The sequence below is a fragment of the Camelus ferus genome, chromosome 1 (genome assembly GCF_009834535.1).
Source record: "Camelus ferus isolate YT-003-E chromosome 1, BCGSAC_Cfer_1.0, whole genome shotgun sequence".
Classification (NCBI taxonomy): domain Eukaryota; kingdom Metazoa; phylum Chordata; class Mammalia; order Artiodactyla; family Camelidae; genus Camelus; species Camelus ferus.
This window is the reverse complement of record NC_045696.1, coordinates 113,451,344-113,470,283: the sequence shown is the minus strand read 5'-3', so window position 1 is coordinate 113,470,283 and position 18,940 is coordinate 113,451,344. Positions and strand designations below refer to the sequence as shown.

Genomic DNA, 18,940 nt, shown 5'->3' with positions numbered 1-18,940 from the left:
AATCAAATAGTACAACAAGGTTTACGACGAATAACAGGGGTACCCTGCCCTTTCTTCCCCATCCTTAACTCTTTCAGTATCTCCCTGGTATTTCTAAATGATATCCTTAAAAATGCTATTTCTTTTCTTGTTCCTAGTATGTTGTTTCTTAGTTCTTACATTCTTTATCATGATAGAATCTTCCCTCAGAAGTCTAGTGATCCACTGCTATCTGTTTATATATGAATGAAGCATTAAAATGCTGATCGGACGTGTGTGTGAGTGTGTGTGTGTGTGTGTGTGTGTGTGTCAGGGAGCTCTAGGAAACTGTTGGCTGCAATGCTACAGTATAGGATGGGATCTGTTGCGTCACTTATGCAAACTTTCAACCAATCCCACTGTTTGTAGTCTCACTTTTCACCTTGAACTCAGAGAAAATCTTTCCAGGTGTTGGCTCTACTAGGCCATGTTTATTTATCTACCTATTAGATCCCTGTGGCTTCAGGGGAATCTGGACATGTTTGAATTTTCAATGTCCTTGATCTGCTGATTGCCTCTTTTGTTAGTCATAGTCATCGATTACTGAGTTACCAATTACCCTAAATCTTATTGGCTTAAAACATCAACATTGATTATCTTACCTTTCTGTGGGTCAGAAATCCATAGGCAGCTTAACTGGGTTCTCTGCTTCAGGGTCTCCGTGGGCTAAAATCAAGGTATTGGTTGTGGCTGGAGTTCTCTTGGGGCTGAGCTGGGGAAAGATCTGCCTGAGCTCCCGCACTGCTTGTTGGCAGGATCCAGTTCCTTGTTGGCTGTTGTTCAGCCAACAAGTTCTTTACCATGTGAGTCTCTCCAGAGGGCAGCTCCCAAGGTTGCTGCTTGCTTTATTGGGATGAGCAGGTAAGGAGAGCCAGAAAGAGAACAAGATAGTCTCAGGCTTTCATAACATAATCTCAGAAGTAACATCGCATCACTTTGCTATATTCTGTTTTTAGAAGCAAGTTACTACGTCCAGTTCACACTCAAGGCTCAAGGGGAGGGGATTGTACAAGGGAGTAAATACCAGGAGGTAAGGGTTCTGGGGGACCCTCTTAGAAGGCTGCTGACCATGGCCCTCCAGAGAGCACTCCTGCTGCAAAAACTCTGTCTTCCTGTCTAGCAGAGCTGGCTTCTCAGACTTCACTGTGCATACAAGTCACCAGGAGCCCTGGTTAGCAGGCAGATTCTGCTTCAGTAACTCCAGAGCTGGGCTTGAGATGCTGCATTTCTTACTGGCCCCCAGGTGATGCCAATGCATTTGGTCCGGGACCACACTTTGAACAGGGAGGTAGTAGATGATCAAAGTGCCTCTTAGCTTGCTCCGAAGAAATTACATTTGGCCTCTTTGCTAAAATTCTCTTCTGAGACTCTCTTCCCATACAGAAAAGATCAACGCTAGTCCACAAGCCCCGTATGTCAGTTACAGATGATAGTCTTGGACCTCCCCATGTTTATCTGCAGTGCCTGTAAAACAGTGAAATCCAGATATGTAAATAATCAGTATGCAGTCTGTAGGTTAAGTGGTAAGGAATTTCCTCTCCAATTTTCTTTTATAGAAACTATCATGAGGAGGAAAAATGAGTTTTTATGTGAATTTAGAAGCTCAGAGATGGTCCTGGATATTGATCGAGATTTAAATCATCATCCTATTCTTACTACTATCGAAATATTTTGTATTTCTTACACAGCCAGAAAGGAGAAGGGTCTAAGCCTTAGAAATATATTTGTTTTCTAGATTGTTAGTAGGTAAATTTATAGATAATTGGCAAAGTTTCATTGGTGACAAGCATAATGATTTAATGATAATAGTAGGTTTCTCCTATAGTCTATGGGCAGAAATACACCCACCCCTTGAGCAATAACTGAAGTCAGAAGCCCAGGCATTGTGGGCTATGCCTTAAAGCAAAGACTTCCTTGCATTTAGAATTCTATCCTGTCGTATACCGTACATATTACAGGGCAGAAATCCTGCTTGCTTGGAGGCACGATGCAGATAACCTGGAAAGAGGCAGCCTCTAAGCTTTGTGCGCTTAGTCACGTAGGTGATACAGTGACTGCTTAAGCCGATCAGTTCTCTGGTGGTAGATGCTACTGGTCTCTAAGCCAGTGCACCAGAATCACCTGGAGGGGGTGTTAAAATACAAATTGCTGGCATCCCCTGCAGAGTTTCTGATTCACTGTGTTTGCAGTGGTGCCCAAGCAATTGCAATTCTCACAGCATCTAACAGGCTGATGCTACTGATCCAGTGGCCGGGCTTTGATAACCATTCATCCGGATTACCTTCCTAGGGAGGGAAGGAAGCACTGAAGAATCCACCAGCTGAGGAGAGTTGCTGATAAACTGAGGCTGAGAGGGGAGGAATTGATTGCTGGAAAAAGAGACACCTGAGCCTCTAAGTCGCCTGTGAGTGTTGGTGAGAATTTGGGGCAGAGAATTTAGGAGGACGGTCAGTTAATGGAGCCACTCCAGGACAGATTCCACTGCTGGGAGGGATTTCTCAATTAGATGAGTTTTCAAAAGAAGACATAGGAAAATTAGGTGGGAAAATCTGTGAAAGGACCAGCAATATGCATTGCTCCTTTAGTAAGATAACATGCCCCGTTGTTAGAGCTAGCTTTTGTACTTGATGTTTTTTTCTTCACCCCTCCTTCCCAGAAAAATTATTGTAGGTTTGTTTTTCAAACTATGATAGAGAATATTGAAGATAATCAGGCATTTCTTATTGTATTTTATGTATTGAACTGCCTTGCAACTTTTTCTTTATTTTCATATTTGTTTAGTATGTTATTAAATCAATGGAACACTTGAAAAAAATTCCAGTAGGGTATCCAGATGGCATTAGATACTTCTCCACTCTATTCAATGAGGCATCTTGGCCAGATGGTTTCTACTGTGGATGGGCTTGGATTTTTATGTGACGTTGTATACATTGCACTCATTACATGTAGACATAAAACTGTTTTCTTACTAGATTCTTCTCTGAGGGAGCTGTCCCGTTCCATCAGATATTATTGATGTTGGACAATAAAGGACTCAGAATAGGCGACAGACTGGGTCTGTATTTGAAGTGTCATTCTACTGACCTTCAGCTCCACACAGCATAACCTCAAAAATGAAAGCATCATCTGGAGTGGAAGCCTTTCTGTGCCCACTTGTTACCTGATTCATTCCTGTCTCTGGAGCATCCATTCTCCTTATCCTAACACTTAGAAAATGCTGTCAGGAGAGGGGATGAAAATGTTCACCTTGAGAAGTACAGCATCTTAAAGCTGAGACTGTAATGTGGTCCTCAAGTCAAGGTGAACTGCATATGCTACTCTTTAGAATTGTTCCCTGTTTGAACAGTGACAGCTGCACAGTGTGTTCCATCTTACATTCTATTCACAATATGACCTTGATGCTCCTCTTATGAAGAGATGAAGTCTGTGTGCCCTACCTTCAACTCTCTGTGTGCTTGTTACTTCCTTTGTAAGCAATAATGCAGCAAAACTGATGCTGCCTGACTTCTGAAGCTCAGGCAGAAAAGGTGATGCAACTTTTGCCCTGTTCTCTGGGACACTTAAAATGGAGCCCTGAGCTGCGCTGTGAGCATCGTGTTGTAAGGGAGCCCACATGGAGACACCACGTGCAGAAGACTTGCACCTACCTGGAGAGAGAGAATGGCTGGGCTGGCCCTTCGCGCTCCAGCCCCTGCTATCTGGGCTCTGCTTACTGTCTGATTGCCACTAATGAGAGACACTGAGCCAGAAATGCCCAGCCAAATGCCTGACCCATAGAAACCATCAGAGATAATAAAATAATTGCTCCATTTAAAACTGCTACGTTCCGGGGTGTTTGGTTCCACTGCAGTAGTAACTGGAATACTCCTGTAAGAGGAGAGGATGAGTGGAAGCTACATCCCTGAGGTGTCCTTAGTTACTAATAGGAGAAATAGACTCTGATGTAATGACGCAAACATAATGAGATACAGGTCCAAGTTAAGAAGTTAGAAAAATCAAATTAAAACAGAACAGAAGGAGAGAGATCAAGATAAAGAGCAGGGAAAAAAAAGCAGAAAAAAAAAAAAACACCAACAGAGTAGGGAGGGTATAGCTAAGCATGCACAAGGTCCTGGGTTCAATTCCTCAGTGCCTCCCTTAAAATCAGTCTGATTGATTTTATACCTAATTACCACCCCCTAAATAAACAATACATTTTTAAAAATGCAAAAAAAGGAGCAGAAATCAGAATTGAAGACAAATACTGCACAATGAATCAATAAAGCCAAAAACTGAGTCCTTGAAAAAGTTAATAAAGTAGATACATCTCTTATAGGACTGATTAATGAAAAAAAAGCACAAATGAACAAAATTAAGAATGATAAACTATAGAACTGTTAGCGGGGAAGAGATAATAAGAAAATTAGACACGTTTATTCCAATAAATCTGAAAACTTAAACTTCAAACATCATGGATACAATAATAATTTATCGCACTGACTCAGGACAAGTGAGAAAGTCTCTAAATCTGTAACGGTGAATATAACTACCATGAGTTACATGTGGCTTTTGACCCTTGAAACATAGCTGGTGCAGCAGAGGGACTCATTTTTACATTTTGTTTAATTTTAACTAATTGAAATTAAAAAACCGGAACAGTGTAAAATATTTTCCTGTTCAGCACGACTGTTTCAGTAAACTGTATTCCACTTTATTGCATCTCATGAGATGTTATTACCGCCTTGCAGTGCGTGTGTCAGAGGTGTGCCTCGTTTCCGGATTGCACATAAACATGTCACTCATCGTGATGGTGTCAATGGATTTACTCAGTCTGAATGATTTTTTTCCCTACACACGGATAGAATATTGCAATATGTTTACTTGAATATTTTATGAAGATACAAAATGAGAAGACATTTACACAGTGATACCTATATAACTGGTAATTAGGTTGAAATGTTTATTATTTACTTATAATGTAATTAAGTTCTTTTTCTAGTTAAAAAAAAGTATAGAAAAAATTTTGTTTACGATAAAAGCACAATTGGCAATGAGATAGAAGCTAGTACTATGACCAAGGCAGTAGAGACCAAAAAAAAAAAAAAGAGCCTGGAAAAGGGACATCACAAATATCATGATGCTGAATAGCAGTTGCAGATTGCTGTGGCAGAGGAAACGGCCAAAGCTGTTTGTTGACATGTGATGATGTCACTGCTTCGTCACAGATATGCTGTGCATGCTTGTGTTTTAGACACATCTCTGTTTTCATTTCTAATAGACAGATATCAGTAACTATAGCCCAGGAAAAAAGCACTCTGTGGTCTTCAGTAATTTCAAGAGTGTAAAGGGGTTCTGAGATCAAAATATTTGAGAACAGCTGCTCCAGGGCACAGTGGAGGTGAAACTGAAATGGGAAGGAAGTGTGGTTTGGGGAACTAGCTGGATTCATCAGAATAGTTTAAAATGAGGAATAACCTTAAACATTTTTAATTGGCCTTAGCTTTACGGAAGCTTTTATTTTTTCCTTTCTCTTTCTCCCAATGCCTCTCCTTCACCCAGGTCCAAATGCTGAAGTGCCCCTATTTCACTTGAGTTTGGAATGAGAGCACCCTAATGTTTAGGCTCTCCTCTCTTTTATCCACAGCCAGGTTGACCAGTCCTGTGTTCGGTTTCCCAGGGCGCTGGTGTCTATCACTGGGGTATAAGGGTTGATGAGGTAGCTTTCCCAGGAAATTTGCATTTTTTTTAACAAATGACTTTTGAAGACACAGCCACTCTCTAACTCTGAAGAGTTAGAGAATTCCTTACGGACTAACCCTTAGGCTCCATGGGGTTCATAACAGAGGCTCCTTAGAATGTCGGCAGCAAAAGGCAATTTCCACCGCAGCTACAGCACTCTGGGGACCGTCCAACCCGGATGCCACTCAGCATCCTCCTCTGGCACTGAGTCCAGTGGCCAATGGTGTGGCTGGTGACTGACATGGGCTATTGCTTTGACAGCTACCCACAAAGCCTCAAGGGATGGAGGCAACCTTCAAAAGATGTGAGGCTCATAGACAGATTTTATTTCATAGGCATTATCTTGCGAGAGAGGGGCCAGCTTCCTTGGCAATGGCTTATTTTTACTTCCACTCTTCTCCTTTTCAAATGTAAATGTTAGTATCTTCTTTCTCTCTCTTTTTAAAATAGACTTTACCTTTTAGAGCAGTTTTAGGTTCACAGCAAAATTGAATGGAAAAGTATAGAGTTCCCACATACATCCTGTCCCCCCAAACACACACAGCCTCCAACACCGTCAATGTCCCACACCACAGTGGTACATTTGTTACCACTGATGAACCTATGTTGACACATTATCATCATCCAAAGACCACAGCACATATTAAGGTTCACTCTGGGTGTTGTACATTTGACATTTATCCCACGCAGAACAGTTCCACTGCCCTATAAGTCCTCTGTGCTCTGCTCTGCCTTTTCATCCCTCTCTCCCCACTAACCTCTGGAAACCAATGATATTTTTTAACTGTCTCCATAGTTTTGCCTTTTCCAGTGTCATACACAGTTGGCCCTCTGTATCCACAGGTTCCACATCTGTGGGTTCAACCCACTGTGGGCTGGAATTCTGTACTACATGTTCCTTGAGGATTGGTCATGGTCCTCACTCCAGGATGCAAGCTATTGGAATAGTCACTCCCTGGAACATTGCCAGATGCAAAGAGGGCATGGTACAGCATGCTTTTAGAGCTTTTGCTCAGAAGGTTGTTGGAAGCAAGTCCCATGGGCATACAGTTAGCCCTCTGTACCTGCAGGTTCCACATCTATGGGTTCAACCAACCTTAGATTGAAAATACTTGGAAAAAAAAATCCAGAAAGTTTCCAAAAGAATACTGGCAACGATTTACATAGCATTTACATTGTATTAAGTATTATAAGTAATCTAGAGATGATTTAACGTATAGGGGAGGATGTGTGTAGATTACAGGCAAATACTATACCATTTTATATAAGGGACTTGAGCATCTGTGGATTATGGGATTTGCAGAGGTACTGGAGTCGATGCCCTGAGGACTCTGAGGGATGACTCTGGTTGGAACCATACAGCATGGCCTTTTCAGGGTGGTGTCCACTTTATGATTTCTGCCTTCTACACTGTGCATATTTGCCTCATTTTACCTGTGCAGAAGCAGATAGTGGTTGATACCTAAAATGAAAAAGCAAGCTTACAAAGTGTAGCCCAGCAAAGTCTTGCTTCAGCATCACAGAGCGTGATACAGAGCTGAGGTAGGGAAGGAAAGAGGACCACACTGAGTAGAGAGCTGTATAGAGGGGCCTGCGGAGGGCCTTAGAGAGAAGCAGGGCTCAGAGATTGTGCAGGGCTTTGTAGGTCAGCTTAAGGCACTGGAGTTTTTAAAATAAAAAAAAAAGCTATTGGAGGGTTTTCACAGAGTAATCAGATCCCATTTACATTAAAAAAAAAATACACTGACTGGTGAGAATGACTGTAGGTGGATACAGGAGCATTTTCCCTGTTAGGGAACTATCACCGTAGCCCAGGCAAGAGATTATTGATGGTGGTTTTATCTGGAGAAATAGTAATGCTGATGCAGAGAAGCATAAAGACTGAAGACATCTTAGGAAGGTAGAACAGCTCAAAATCTGTTAATGGGTTGAATGGCGTTATAAAAAGCAGTGAGCCGGGGACAGTATAGCTCAACCTGTAAAGCGCATGCTTAGCATGCATGAGCTCCTGGGTTCAATACTCAGTACTCCTCTAAGAATAAATAAACCTGATTATCTCCCCGCACCAAACAAAAATAAATAAAGTGAACTTCTAAAAAAGCAGAGAGAGAGAAGAGAAACCTGATTTGCTGACTTTAGGAAGTGGGAGATTTACCAAAAAAGTAGATTGAGATGGGATAGGGCGTGCAGGTGATGGGGGTGGGGAGGGCGAGAAGTGAAGTTTCTGGACTTAAAACGTCTTACACATTCCATTTTCTTCAACATTTTAAGCTGAAAATTTCAAAGAGCATCTTGGAAAGAATTTTACAGAGAATACCCGCATACAACATCTACAACCACCACCTTCCTATACTTCTATCCATCTTTCTTCTGTAATGCATTGAACTGGCGGACATCAGTGCACTTCCCTCTTCATACCTCAGCACATGTCATTTGTTTCTAGGTTTTTTTTTTTTTAATGTAAATCTTACATACAAGGTGAAATGCACAAATCTTAAGTGTGCATTCGCTGCATTTTGACATACATTTGAGATGCCTAAAGGACATCAAAGGGGCGTAATCAAACGGGCTGCTGGATACAGAAATCTGGAGCTCAGAGGACAGGTCACGGTTTGAAAATAAAATGTAAATTCGGCAGTCATCAGAACACAGGTTTATGTGAGCTACTAGATTGGATGAAGTCACCGAGGCGGGTGTAAAGGAAAGAGATTTGGGCTGTGTCTGCAGAGTCCCGCGTTTAGAGATCCGTCGGTGGGAGAGCGGACCTGTGGGGTGGTCAGGGGTTGGCCCAGCCCCGGGTTATGAAAAGCGGGTCTCCTCGGCGCCACTGGGCCGTCCAGGTAAACGTCCGAGGCGACCTGAGGTGTCACTAGGTGGAGGAGGGGGCAGGTCTCGGGAGGTGTACGTGGAGGGTACTCCCAGCCCGAGGCGGGAAGGTCGGCCGGGAGGAGGGAAGTGCGGAAGAGGAGGGGAAGCAGGGTGAGGGCGAGCAGGCGTTGGCGGAGGCCGGGAAGAGGAGGGGGAGGGGAGGGGCGCGGGCGGCGGGAGGGGGCGGAGTCGCCGCAGCGGCCGGCCGAGGGGCGGGCGGAGGGAGGGGGTGTGTGCGCGGGTCACATGGTCGCGGCTGCCCTCCCCGTCAGCCGCCCTCGCCGCCGCGGTGCGCTGGCTGCAGGAAGCCGCCGCGCTGCCGCTTTGTTGTCAGGGACCCCGCGAGGAGCGCCGCTCGCCGGCCGCCGCCACCCTCTGTCCCCGCAGCCCGAGCTCCGGCCGCGGGGCCTGGGTCCGGGCTTCCCGCCCGCCCTGCCCATGAGGGGGCCCCACGACCACCGCTGCCTCCAGCCCGGGGCGGCGCGGCGCTGAGGCGGCGGCGGCGCTGCCCCCTCTGCGGGAAGCGGGCGGCCTCGGCCCCCTCCCCGAGGGCACCATGGAGGTGAATGCGGGTAAGAGCAGACTGCGGCGGGTTGGGCGCGGCGGAGGGACGCGCGGAGCCCCGCGGGGCCCTCCGAGGGCGGCGGCGGGGGCCGGGGGCCGACGGGGAGGGCCGCTGCTCGCCGTGGACTTGCCTCGGCCGCGGCGCTCGGCGCCCCCCAGGCCGCCCTCTCCGCTCCCCGCGACGCCGCAGCGCGGCCCGGCGGCGCCGGCCCGGCCCCCCCCTCACATGGCCCGGCCGCGCGAGCCACGTGCGCGCTGTGTTTACGTTCGGCGGCGCGCGGGCCCCGGTTGGCTGGGCGGGCGCGTGACGCGGCATTACATAATGGGCGCTGGGGCGGCGGCGGGCGGGGACACGTGAGGCCGCTCGGCTCCGTGACCCACATTCCCGGGGGCCGCAGGGACACGTGGGGGCGGGTGCACGCGCGCCGGCCTGGAGCGCCGCAGCCCCGCGGGAGGCCCCGCCCCGCCGGAACCCTCGGGCTGTGACGTGGCCGCGATCCCCTCCTCCCCCGCGGGGTTGCTCACTGCGGAGGAGGCCGCGCGTGCGCGCCGCTGGGACTCGCGGCCCGGCTTCCCGAGCGGGCGCGGATGGCGCCGGGCACCGCCGCCCGCGCGGCCCCGAGGTGGCCCGCGCGCGGAGCCGCGGCCTGGCGGGCAGTGAGGAGGAAGCGCGGAGCGTGGGCGCGCCCGGGGCCGAAGGAGGGCCGGCGGGGAGGGCGTGGGGCTTCCCCGACGCCCGACCCTCCTCGGCGCTCGGGGGTGCGTGGCTCCCGAGCGACGCCCTGCGGACGGGCCCACGACAGCCCTCGTGGTGGTGCTGCCTCGAATTTGCAAAAAAATAAAAAATAAAAAAAATTCATTGTTTCAGTGACCTCCTCTGGGCCGCGACCTGCCTTACACGCCTTCCGTCACAAAAGCGGGCCGAAGGTCCCCTCGGGCTGGCAGCCTGTGAGCGGGTCCCACCCTTAGTGACTCAGGTGACCCCGAGTGATTCCCAGGCCTCCCGTAAGGCTGGCTGTTGCCAGTTCGCGTAATTTTTTTTTTACACTCATGGCTCGCTGGCCTTCCCCGAATCTGATTAACAAAATTTGACCTGATCAGTCCTTCTCTTGTCTTGTTTCAGCGCCACAGAACAATTCCGGGTTCCCTTCTGCCCTTTGTCTGACCCTAGACGAAGGATGGCCCTTCCCTGAAGCCAATGAGGTTGCAGAAGCAACCAGTTATTTTTTTTTAAGTTACTTTTTCTAGAAACCATACCCTCCTAACATTGTGAATTTTCCACCAACAGTGAAAAAAGTCATTTTTCTGTGTTTTCGTTACCTGTGGGCCTACTTACCCCTTGGAGGATAGTTTAAAAATTTGAGTAAATCTATCATGGAATTGAAGTTTCACTTGGTCAGAATTTAGAGATTGTAAGGTTCAACCCCCTCTAACCCAGCGTAAGTGAATTCCTCCAGCTTTGCAATCGGATAAGGTGGGCGTCCCAGGTGGTTAGAAAGGTTTTTTTCTGTTTTGAACTTTACTGGAACATTATGTCTGATGTTAATTTTGGCTTTTGTGGCTACAAATGATTACATTTCATTTGGATGATTATTGACACCGGCTTCCTGCTCCCATCCCCTGCCAGTTCTTCCATTGTTAGTTCTCAGCCCTTGGTCTTTGCTCTGTTGTTTTTTTCTGATCGTCATCCTTGTTACCCTTGGGGATGTGGCACCCAGAAGTGAACAGGCTCCTGTGGAAGTTGTTGGACGGTTACCAAGTTCCAAGCTGGGAATTCTGCTGTAAGTGAATTCTCTGCAGGCTTTGCCTTTGTGGCATATTGCTTTGCTGACTCACAGTAACCTTGCAGTCAACTAGAACCTTTTCATGTGAACTGTTTTGAAGCTAGGTTTCATCCATCGTGCAGTTAATGGTTTGACCTGAACTGTAGGAACTTGAAGTTACCCTTCTTAAATTTTCTCTTACTCCTTTTGGCTTCAAGGTCAGGTTGTCACAAGCTGTTACCCAGTATACTAATAATTTCTGCCATCCTTCTGAGGGAACTTTGATAAGCATTCCCTTTAACTTCCTCCTGATTGTTGTAAATGTTGCTAGGATGGGGCCAAGTTCAGTGTTGTGTGGCATACCTCTGTCTCCTCCCTTTGGGTGGATACCATTTTATTAGTCAATACATAGTCAACCAGTGACCAGTCTCTCTGTCCTATAAATCATGACACATTGTGTCTCTGCCCTCTCCATGACTAATACAGATGTGAAATAGTGATGTTGTAGAAATTGACTCCACATTTTTGTCACAGATTTTGATTGAGTATAGCAGTTTTTTTATTGCACGAACTTCATAACCACGGGGGTAATGCACATTTTAAAAATTAGGAAAACATTCCCACATTCTTATCTTTATAAATCTGTATTCTACCATGTTTCTCCAAACTTGAAAGAAAAGATCAGAGGAAGGTAAGAGTAAGGAAAACTTCACTTGGAGAGAGAAGCAATAAGATAGTGGGAAGAATCAGAAGTGAAGCAGGAAGTTGCTTGACTAGTCATTGGAGTTAAGGGATTCAGAAGGTAGCATGGAAATAAACCTACAGAGAACCCACTGGGTGTAGATGTCACCTTCAAAACTGAAGGAAAGAAGAATGGGTAGAGGGTTGGTTTTGTTTGAACTATTCTGATCGAACTCTTCCAGTATAATGATGGTAAAATAATAATCACCAGTATCTGTTGAGCATTTATATGCCAGGCCCTTTACATGTGTTACTACTTTGATACTTCACATGAATTCTATGAAAGAAAGTACTGCTGTCACCACTTGAAGGTGAGGGTCTAAGTAAATTGAAGTTTAGTAACTTACCCAGGCAAGTGGAGAGCCTGATTTTGAATCCAGAAAGTCTACTTGGGGAGCACAAGGTAACTACTGTGCTGTGCTAGGTTTTAGCCATAGAACATTTGAAGGTATATGCAAAACTTTGGTGGTCCTGTCTTCTTGAGGGTGAAGAAGATACTGAATGCATCCATACAGTTTGCAGTGGTATAGGGTCATAGCTGGTGGAAGAAGGACAGGGCTCAGCAGAGCCTCCCAATTTCATCATTCCTCTTTTTTTAATCTTGCTGCTAGTATGGTTTTGTCCCCAGACACTAGATTACACTACCCCCCTGCCACTCCCCCCCATTTACATGAAGACAAGAACACTGTTTTACAAAATAAGATCGTTTTGCTTTTTGTCACTGTGTTCTTTGTTTTCTTAAATAATCTCTTACATGGTATGTCCTTTAATAATTTACATATTCTTTAAGATCCCACTTGTCACCTTGGCTATGTTCGCCTCTCTTGATCTTTGCCCTCCATAGCGCTCTTGTGCCATCAGCAGGTCACAGTAATTTGTATGAAACATTGCTCACATTGCATTGGAATGAGTGGTTAACATAGCTGTGTCCTCAGTTGGCCTATAAAGGTGTTTTAGGGAAGGGACCATGTTCTCTGGAGCCCTGACACTAGCACACAGTTGGAAGTTTAGTGCTTCATTAGATCCACTCTATCATCCTGTGAGTAGAAATTATTAATAACTTACTTTTAAAATGAGAAAACTAAAGCCTTTTAAAAAAGTTTTTTTTGGGGGGATGTAATTAGGTTTTTATTTACTTTTGATGAAGGTACTGGGGACCGAACCCAGGACCCTGTGCATGTGAGGCACACATTCTACCACTGAGCTATACCCTCCCCCTGAGAAAACTAAAGCTTCTTAATGGTTAAAAATGTTTTGTTTTAAGCCACAGGCAAAAAAAAGTACAGTCATGACTTGAACATAAACATACTTTCCAGGATGATGGGCAGTGGGGAATTTGATGATGGGCAAGTCTAGAATTAGAGTAAGAAAATCCCAGTATCTGCAGGGACAGCAAGTGCTTCCCAGCAGGACAAAATTGGATGTTGACTTCTGGCTTGTCTGGAGTTGACCACTGGGTAAGCCCTAGCCTGGGAACCTGGCCCAGCTCCAGGGTCCTTTTCAACTAAAAATAGAGAAGACTCTGCCTCAGCTAATTTTAGCTGGAGGCAACTAAGATACATTCTGCCTGTTTCTGGAGGTGTTGGACTTGCTGGTTCAGGGATTTGACCTTTCTTGCTTTATCGTTAAAAACTCTTCGTGTAAAAAAGCACATTTATAAACACCATTTCTTTTCAATCTTGTAATAACTCAGGCAGATATTCCCATTTTGTAGAAGATGACTCAGGTTTAGAGAGACTGAAAGTGACTTGCTTGCCTAGGTTCTCCTCAGTAAGAAACAGTAGTCCCTGCTCTGGAATTAGACAGCCTTGACTTTTTAGCCCTGGCCCTGCCACGTGGTAGCTGTGTTACTTAACCTCTCCGAGTCTGAGTTCCTCTTCTGTAAAATGGGGTAATGGAAGCCAACTTATAGAGTTCTTGTGAGGATGAAATATGATGTGAAATTGTGTCATTTTATTCTCGACATTCTTGCTGATTTGTGTTTTTCACTTCCCTTTCTTCATTGAGTTGAGGAACTTCTAGATGTACTCCTTACCTTCTAGGAAATTAAAATTTAACCTATTTGGGTTGCTCACCATCAGGTTGGTAGATTGGTGTCTGATACGTGCTAAGACAGCCAAGTCAGTGCCAAAGGTTTTGATAAGAGAATGTAGCTGCCTCTCGGTGGATCATCTTTGGTTCCATGGCTCCTGGCGCAGATGCTTGTTGTAAATGATTGTTGAACTTCCTAAAGACAGGAATTGAATCTTAACTGGATTGATAGTAGCCCAGTAATTTTTCTTAGGTGTGATTTTGGAGCTTTTGCAAAGGCAGGCGCGATTTGGGTAATTAATAACAATACCTTCCATTGCCCAATCAGGGCTTTAATCCGGTTCTTAAGCCGCCAGGATAGCGTGTTCATTTCCAAGCGGAGGTAGAAGACCTTATGAACAGAAATGGCTGACTCAAATGCTGGCCCTAGGAAGGCCTTACTTTCTCATGTTTTGAGAGAATGAGATGTTAGTGAATTTACTACCTGAGATAGTACTTCAGACAGATAGCTGTGAATTTTGGGGGAATTTATTGAGGACTAAGGATAATATTTTTCTTTGTATCCCATTCTGAGCAAAAGCAAGTGTGAAAAAAGTAGCAGTTTGCTACCACCTGGAATTTCTAATGGGATCTTCAGATCTCTAAAGTTTTATAAAAACATCTGGCACGGTGGTTTTACCCAGCACCATGACATTTGATAGACTTCCAGTTTAAAATCATTTCTCTTTGGACTCCGTGTGTTAGGGATACTCAGGCAGTTATGTCTGAAAAATCAACCCTGAAAGCTGTGGGCCAGTTTGTGCTTGAATTCACTGGTTGTAGCCGTCCTTCTACTTCAGCGTGCAGAGAATCACCTGGAGAACCTGTTCAAGTGCTCAATCCTGAGAGTGCCTTCTCTAGTCTGGGCAGGGCCTTGGAAATGTGTATTTTGAAAAAAGCAGCAGGTGGTTCTGATGATATTTATTTTGCATAATCTCTCCGAATGGTGGAATAAATTCAAAGTTAGGAATCTCTTTCTTGTGTTTGGAGTGTTAGGAGCTTTTAGATTTTAAAATCAGTGGTAAATGAAATTCCTATTATTAAAATTCTCCTTGGTTGCTTTTTCTCCCATTGAGCACAGATGACGTAGTTGGCTTGTGACAGTGGTTCTCAAGCTTCACTGTGATTCAGAATCATCAAGGTGATTAATGTTTCTGATTGAATAGATCTGGAGTGGGGCCTGAGAACTTGCATTTCTAAGAGAGTTCCAGGTGATGCTGAAGCCGCTGGTCCAGGACCACACTTTGAGGATGACTGGCTTTGCTCTGGGCAGGTGATAAGCACATGTCAAGGGCATTTGGAAATGGATCAGACTATAGAAAGAGCAGATTCATACCTCCACCACAAGACTGATGCCAGGCATATGCTTCAGGAGTGGAAAGTGGATGGAATTGTCCACATTGTTGATATTTTTTGTCTTTAAGACTCAAGTACATTTAGTTGCATTTGTGCATATTACTGTGTATGATGATCACTGTTGTGTTTCTCTTGGCGTAGTAGGCACCTGTTTCAACTTCTCTTCTGGTTTGTAATCAAACTCCCTGAGAGTTGTGGTAGCATTTTACTTCTTAGGGGCTTCCCGGCTTGGATATGTATAATTGGTACTTAAGTATATATCTGGCTCCTAATGTCAACATGACAGACTAAAAGTGACTTAAAATTCCTTTGCCTTTTTTTGTTCTCCGTAAACAGAAATGTCTTTCTGTTCTTTGGAATTGATTTGGCTACAGCATTTTGCTCTGTGTGTGTGTGTGTGTGTGTGTGTGTGTATTTGAACTTGAATGACTTAAAAGTGTGACTCTTACCTAAAAAAAGATTGGGGAATCATTTCCCTCTAGCAAGGAAGGTTTTCATTTCAGAGTGAATGCTTAAATTGCAGTTGTTCCTTTGGGAATGTGTAAAATTCACTTTCTCTTTCAAATAGTCATCTAGGTTCTCAAAAATGCCTGTTTTACTTGTGACTTCCTAGTGATGTTTCATCTTGTTAAGGATCTGTCCATGTTATTAGATGTGGGCTTCACAAAGATAGAGAAGTAGGTCTTAGAAATCTTTATGGCAGGCTTATTACCTGTAAAGCATGTACAGAGAATTAAGAGACCCTAGGTGCTTATAGTCTCTCTTGTTAAGAAATAAATGGAAACAGGAAAACAGTAGGTTTAAATAAAAGTTCAGGACAGCGATGGAAGAAGGATAATTAACCTTTGTATCTGATGCACATTGGAAAAGCCAATACATGTTTGCTGACGATGGAGAGAGAAAAAGAAACCACGGCAGAACTTGGCAGAGAAGATGAGAATTACTTGTTTGGCCTGGGATTCAGAAAAATAACATGTTTGGCCCTGAGGTTACTCTTGCAACATGTTATTGCTTTGAGGGAAGAAGTTTGAAATTATACCCTAAGAGTAATTTTAAATGCTATTTCTTAACCTTGCAGGTTTACAGTCTCTAAGAGGTCTGGGTCAGTTTTCAGGGGGTTGTGGAGGTTACATGAATGAAGTTATGAAGAGTGTTCTGAAAGTAGCTCCGTGAAGAGGGAGTTAGCTTCCAGCGTGCATTCTCCTTCCAGCCTCTTTGACATTTACTGTAAATAGTGAGTCAGGAAAGCAAGTAGTGAGTCTGGATTCCTTAAGAGCTGCTTAGAGTTAAATGTGTCTGCAAGTCCAACGGCAGAAGTGTGTGGAGAGAAAAGAGTGTTTTCTTGGAGTTTAGTGGATAATCATAGAGTCTTCAGGGAGCATCAAAACAAAGATTTTGGGAGCAACAGCCGTGAAGGGTTTTTCATCTGGAGAAATTACTTTATCTGGAGTTCCAAATGTTAATCTGTTCTTGACTGACCTTTGTTTCAGCCAAGTGCTGGGGAAGGTAAAAGATGAACTCATTGTTCTGGGATTGAGTCATATAAAGGTATAATGAGGGAAGCAAAGAGAGGGCGAGAACCAGATTTCTTCACGGCCAAAACAACTTGTTGACCCTAAACTGTGTCACTCAGGAAGGTTTTTCATTCCTTTTAGGAATAGATTGGAAAATGAAAAACTTTAGGTTTGAATCTGCATGTGCTCAGAATGCCTAATCAGTGGGAATTATATGGCTTTGAACTTTGAGGAAGCAAGAGTAGTAGGAAATAGGGAAGGAAATAAGTTACTTTTTCCTTTTGGGGTAATTTTAATCATTAACCTGTTTCTGAAGTTAGTGACTTTACTGTTCAGATTTGCAAAAGTAGAAACTATATGTTATCGTGTGTCTAATTACCTGATTTGCCCCTCTTTTCTAGGAGGTGTGATTGCCTATATCAGTTCTTCCAGCTCAGCCTCTAGCCCCGCCTCTTGTCACAGTGAGGGCTCTGAGAATAGTTTCCAGTCCTCCTCCTCCTCTGTTCCATCTTCTCCAAATAGCACTACTTCTGATAACAACGGGAATCCCAAAAATGCTGACCTCTCCAACTCTGAAGGCATCCTAAAGAAGGATCGAATCGATTGTTCTATGAAAACAGGCAAATCGAGTGCACCTGGCATGACAAAGAGTCATAGTGGAGTGACAAGTAAGTTACGTTGGCTTCCTAAGGGTTGGTACCGCTAACTGTAGGCAGGGCTTGCTTTATCAGCTGTTCATTTGGGGGACCATTTTATTTTTGGGTGTAATTTTCACTCTCTTCTGGGTAATCATAGTTGAGTGATTAGATAAGAAATCATTGGTGGTCTTAAAATTTGCTGCCTAGGGGCTGTCATAATTGATTCTTGCCAAGGAGCAAGATATGTGGCTACGTACTCTGACCATGTTTTCTCTAGGGTACCCCATTGCACAGCACTTCGGCACTTCGGAGTCTGGTTTTTAGAACTTACTCGTGGAAAAGGGTTTGTGTTCATGCAGTTGGACCTAGGAACATTTGGAATTAGGAAACAAAGGAGGATTGGGAAAGCCAAATGAGTAGTGGAAATTTGGACCCCTGAGTGAGGGTGGAGGTAAGATGGGCCGGTACAGGGCAGGATCAGGAAGGAATGGGGCCCGTCTGGTGCCTTCAGGTGAGCTCAACTGAGTGTCTGTAGAGCAGCCTGTGGAGACACCCCTTGGCACCTTTATTGATTGACATCTCTGCCTGACTTCTTAATTCTTATCCAGCAGAATTGTTTTCTTAGTTTGGTTGCATATCTGATGTAAAGTAACTCTAAAATCAGTGTATGTTTAAAACCATCAGGAAGGGAAAAGCCAGCTCTGTGAGATATTTTTGGCAGTGCTGTAAAATGTTTAAAAGAAAACCACAATTTCTTTTAATTTGTTAATTTGGGGTAAGGATTTTTCTTTTACATTATAAACATAGATTTGTATATTAAAGTACTTACAAGTTGAACAAAACATTCAATTGGAAAGAAAACGAAACAGTTGTGGTTTTTTCTTCCAGCTTTTCACTCTTGTGTCTGTTTGTGCCTTAGAGTTCAGTGGCATGGTTCTGCTGTGTAAAGTCTGTGGGGATGTGGCGTCAGGATTCCACTATGGAGTTCATGCTTGTGAAGGTTGTAAGGTAAAGCATGCTTTTGTTTCTTTAAGCTACTGATTCTGGGATTAAAGTTAGGTTTGCCCGTTTCCACAGCTGACAGTCTGAGAGGAGGAGAGAAATCAGCTGCTCCTCTTAAAGTATCAAGCATTTTATATTCTGTATAGACATAACTTGTTTTGAAAAGTGTATTTTAAATTTGGTGAAAGTATTTCTTTTTAAGATTTTGATCACAATAAATCTGCTATCTCACTCAAACTTCAATATGGTATGAAATGTTTATTTGTTACTGTATCAGGCACTGTTCCAAATGAAACAGCAGGGAGCAGAACAGATAAAGTGCTACTGCCTGTTTTGGAACTTAGTTTAAACAAACTTTGAATAGGCCTCATCAGATACTTTGACATTCTGACATGTCAGGTACGAGGAGTTGGGATTGATTCCTAAATACTTGTGAAAATGTGGTATCAGAAGTAATCCCAAATTCATAAAAGAATCTTGAATATAAATTGAGCCCTTGGGAAAGCTCATTTTGTTTGTAAGTTTAGTTGCATATTTCTGAGTCAGATAATTCCAAGTGAGATGGCCTGTACTGCCTGCTTTTATCCAGGGACTCTCTCTCTCTGTCTCCTTTTTAATCTGGCACAGCCCTTTCTCTTGAGTATCTAAAATTAACATGGCCAAGACATGTGCTCTTGCTGTTCTTGGA

General features: G+C 44.2%; 2 protein-coding genes and 1 non-coding gene across 4 annotated transcripts in view; 1 reads left to right on the top strand and 2 right to left on the bottom strand.

The window, feature by feature from the left end:
- Positions 1 to 6,890: 6,890 nt before the first annotated feature.
- On the bottom strand, positions 6,891 to 10,529 carry LOC116666359 (translation initiation factor IF-2-like). The gene is made up of 2 exons (XM_032488518.1): positions 9,694 to 10,529; positions 6,891 to 7,198 (listed from the first exon to the last, which is right to left on the bottom strand). Exons 1-2 carry the CDS (start codon positions 10,026 to 10,028, stop codon positions 7,162 to 7,164), a joined length of 372 nt encoding a protein of 123 aa, XP_032344409.1. The 5' UTR covers positions 10,029 to 10,529; the 3' UTR covers positions 6,891 to 7,161.
- The window catches only part of NR1D2 (nuclear receptor subfamily 1 group D member 2), a 27,261-nt gene continuing 17,177 nt past the window's right edge, over positions 8,857 to 18,940 (top strand). The window contains exons 1-3 of one of the 2 annotated variants that reach the window (XM_032488483.1): positions 8,857 to 9,176; positions 17,014 to 17,280; positions 18,170 to 18,258. In XM_032488483.1, the coding sequence (XP_032344374.1) occupies positions 9,161 to 9,176; positions 17,014 to 17,280; positions 18,170 to 18,258 (372 nt within the window). In that variant the 5' untranslated portion in view covers positions 8,857 to 9,160. The remainder of the gene's footprint in view (positions 9,177 to 17,013; positions 17,281 to 18,169; positions 18,259 to 18,940) is intronic. The other variant, XM_032488478.1, reaches the window with a different exon arrangement.
- On the bottom strand, positions 12,815 to 12,886 carry TRNAV-CAC. Its single transcript has one exon. It is a non-coding gene; the product is annotated as a tRNA-Val (tRNA).

Coding starts and splice junctions, on each gene's coding strand:
- LOC116666359 (XM_032488518.1), bottom strand. CDS start 10,028: ATGAATTTTTTTTATTTTTTATTTTTTTGCAAATTCGAGGCAGCACCA. Junction 7,199..9,693: donor CACGCGCGGCCTCCTCCGCA/GTGAGCAACCCC, acceptor TTTTCATTTTAG/GTATCAACCACTATCTGCTT.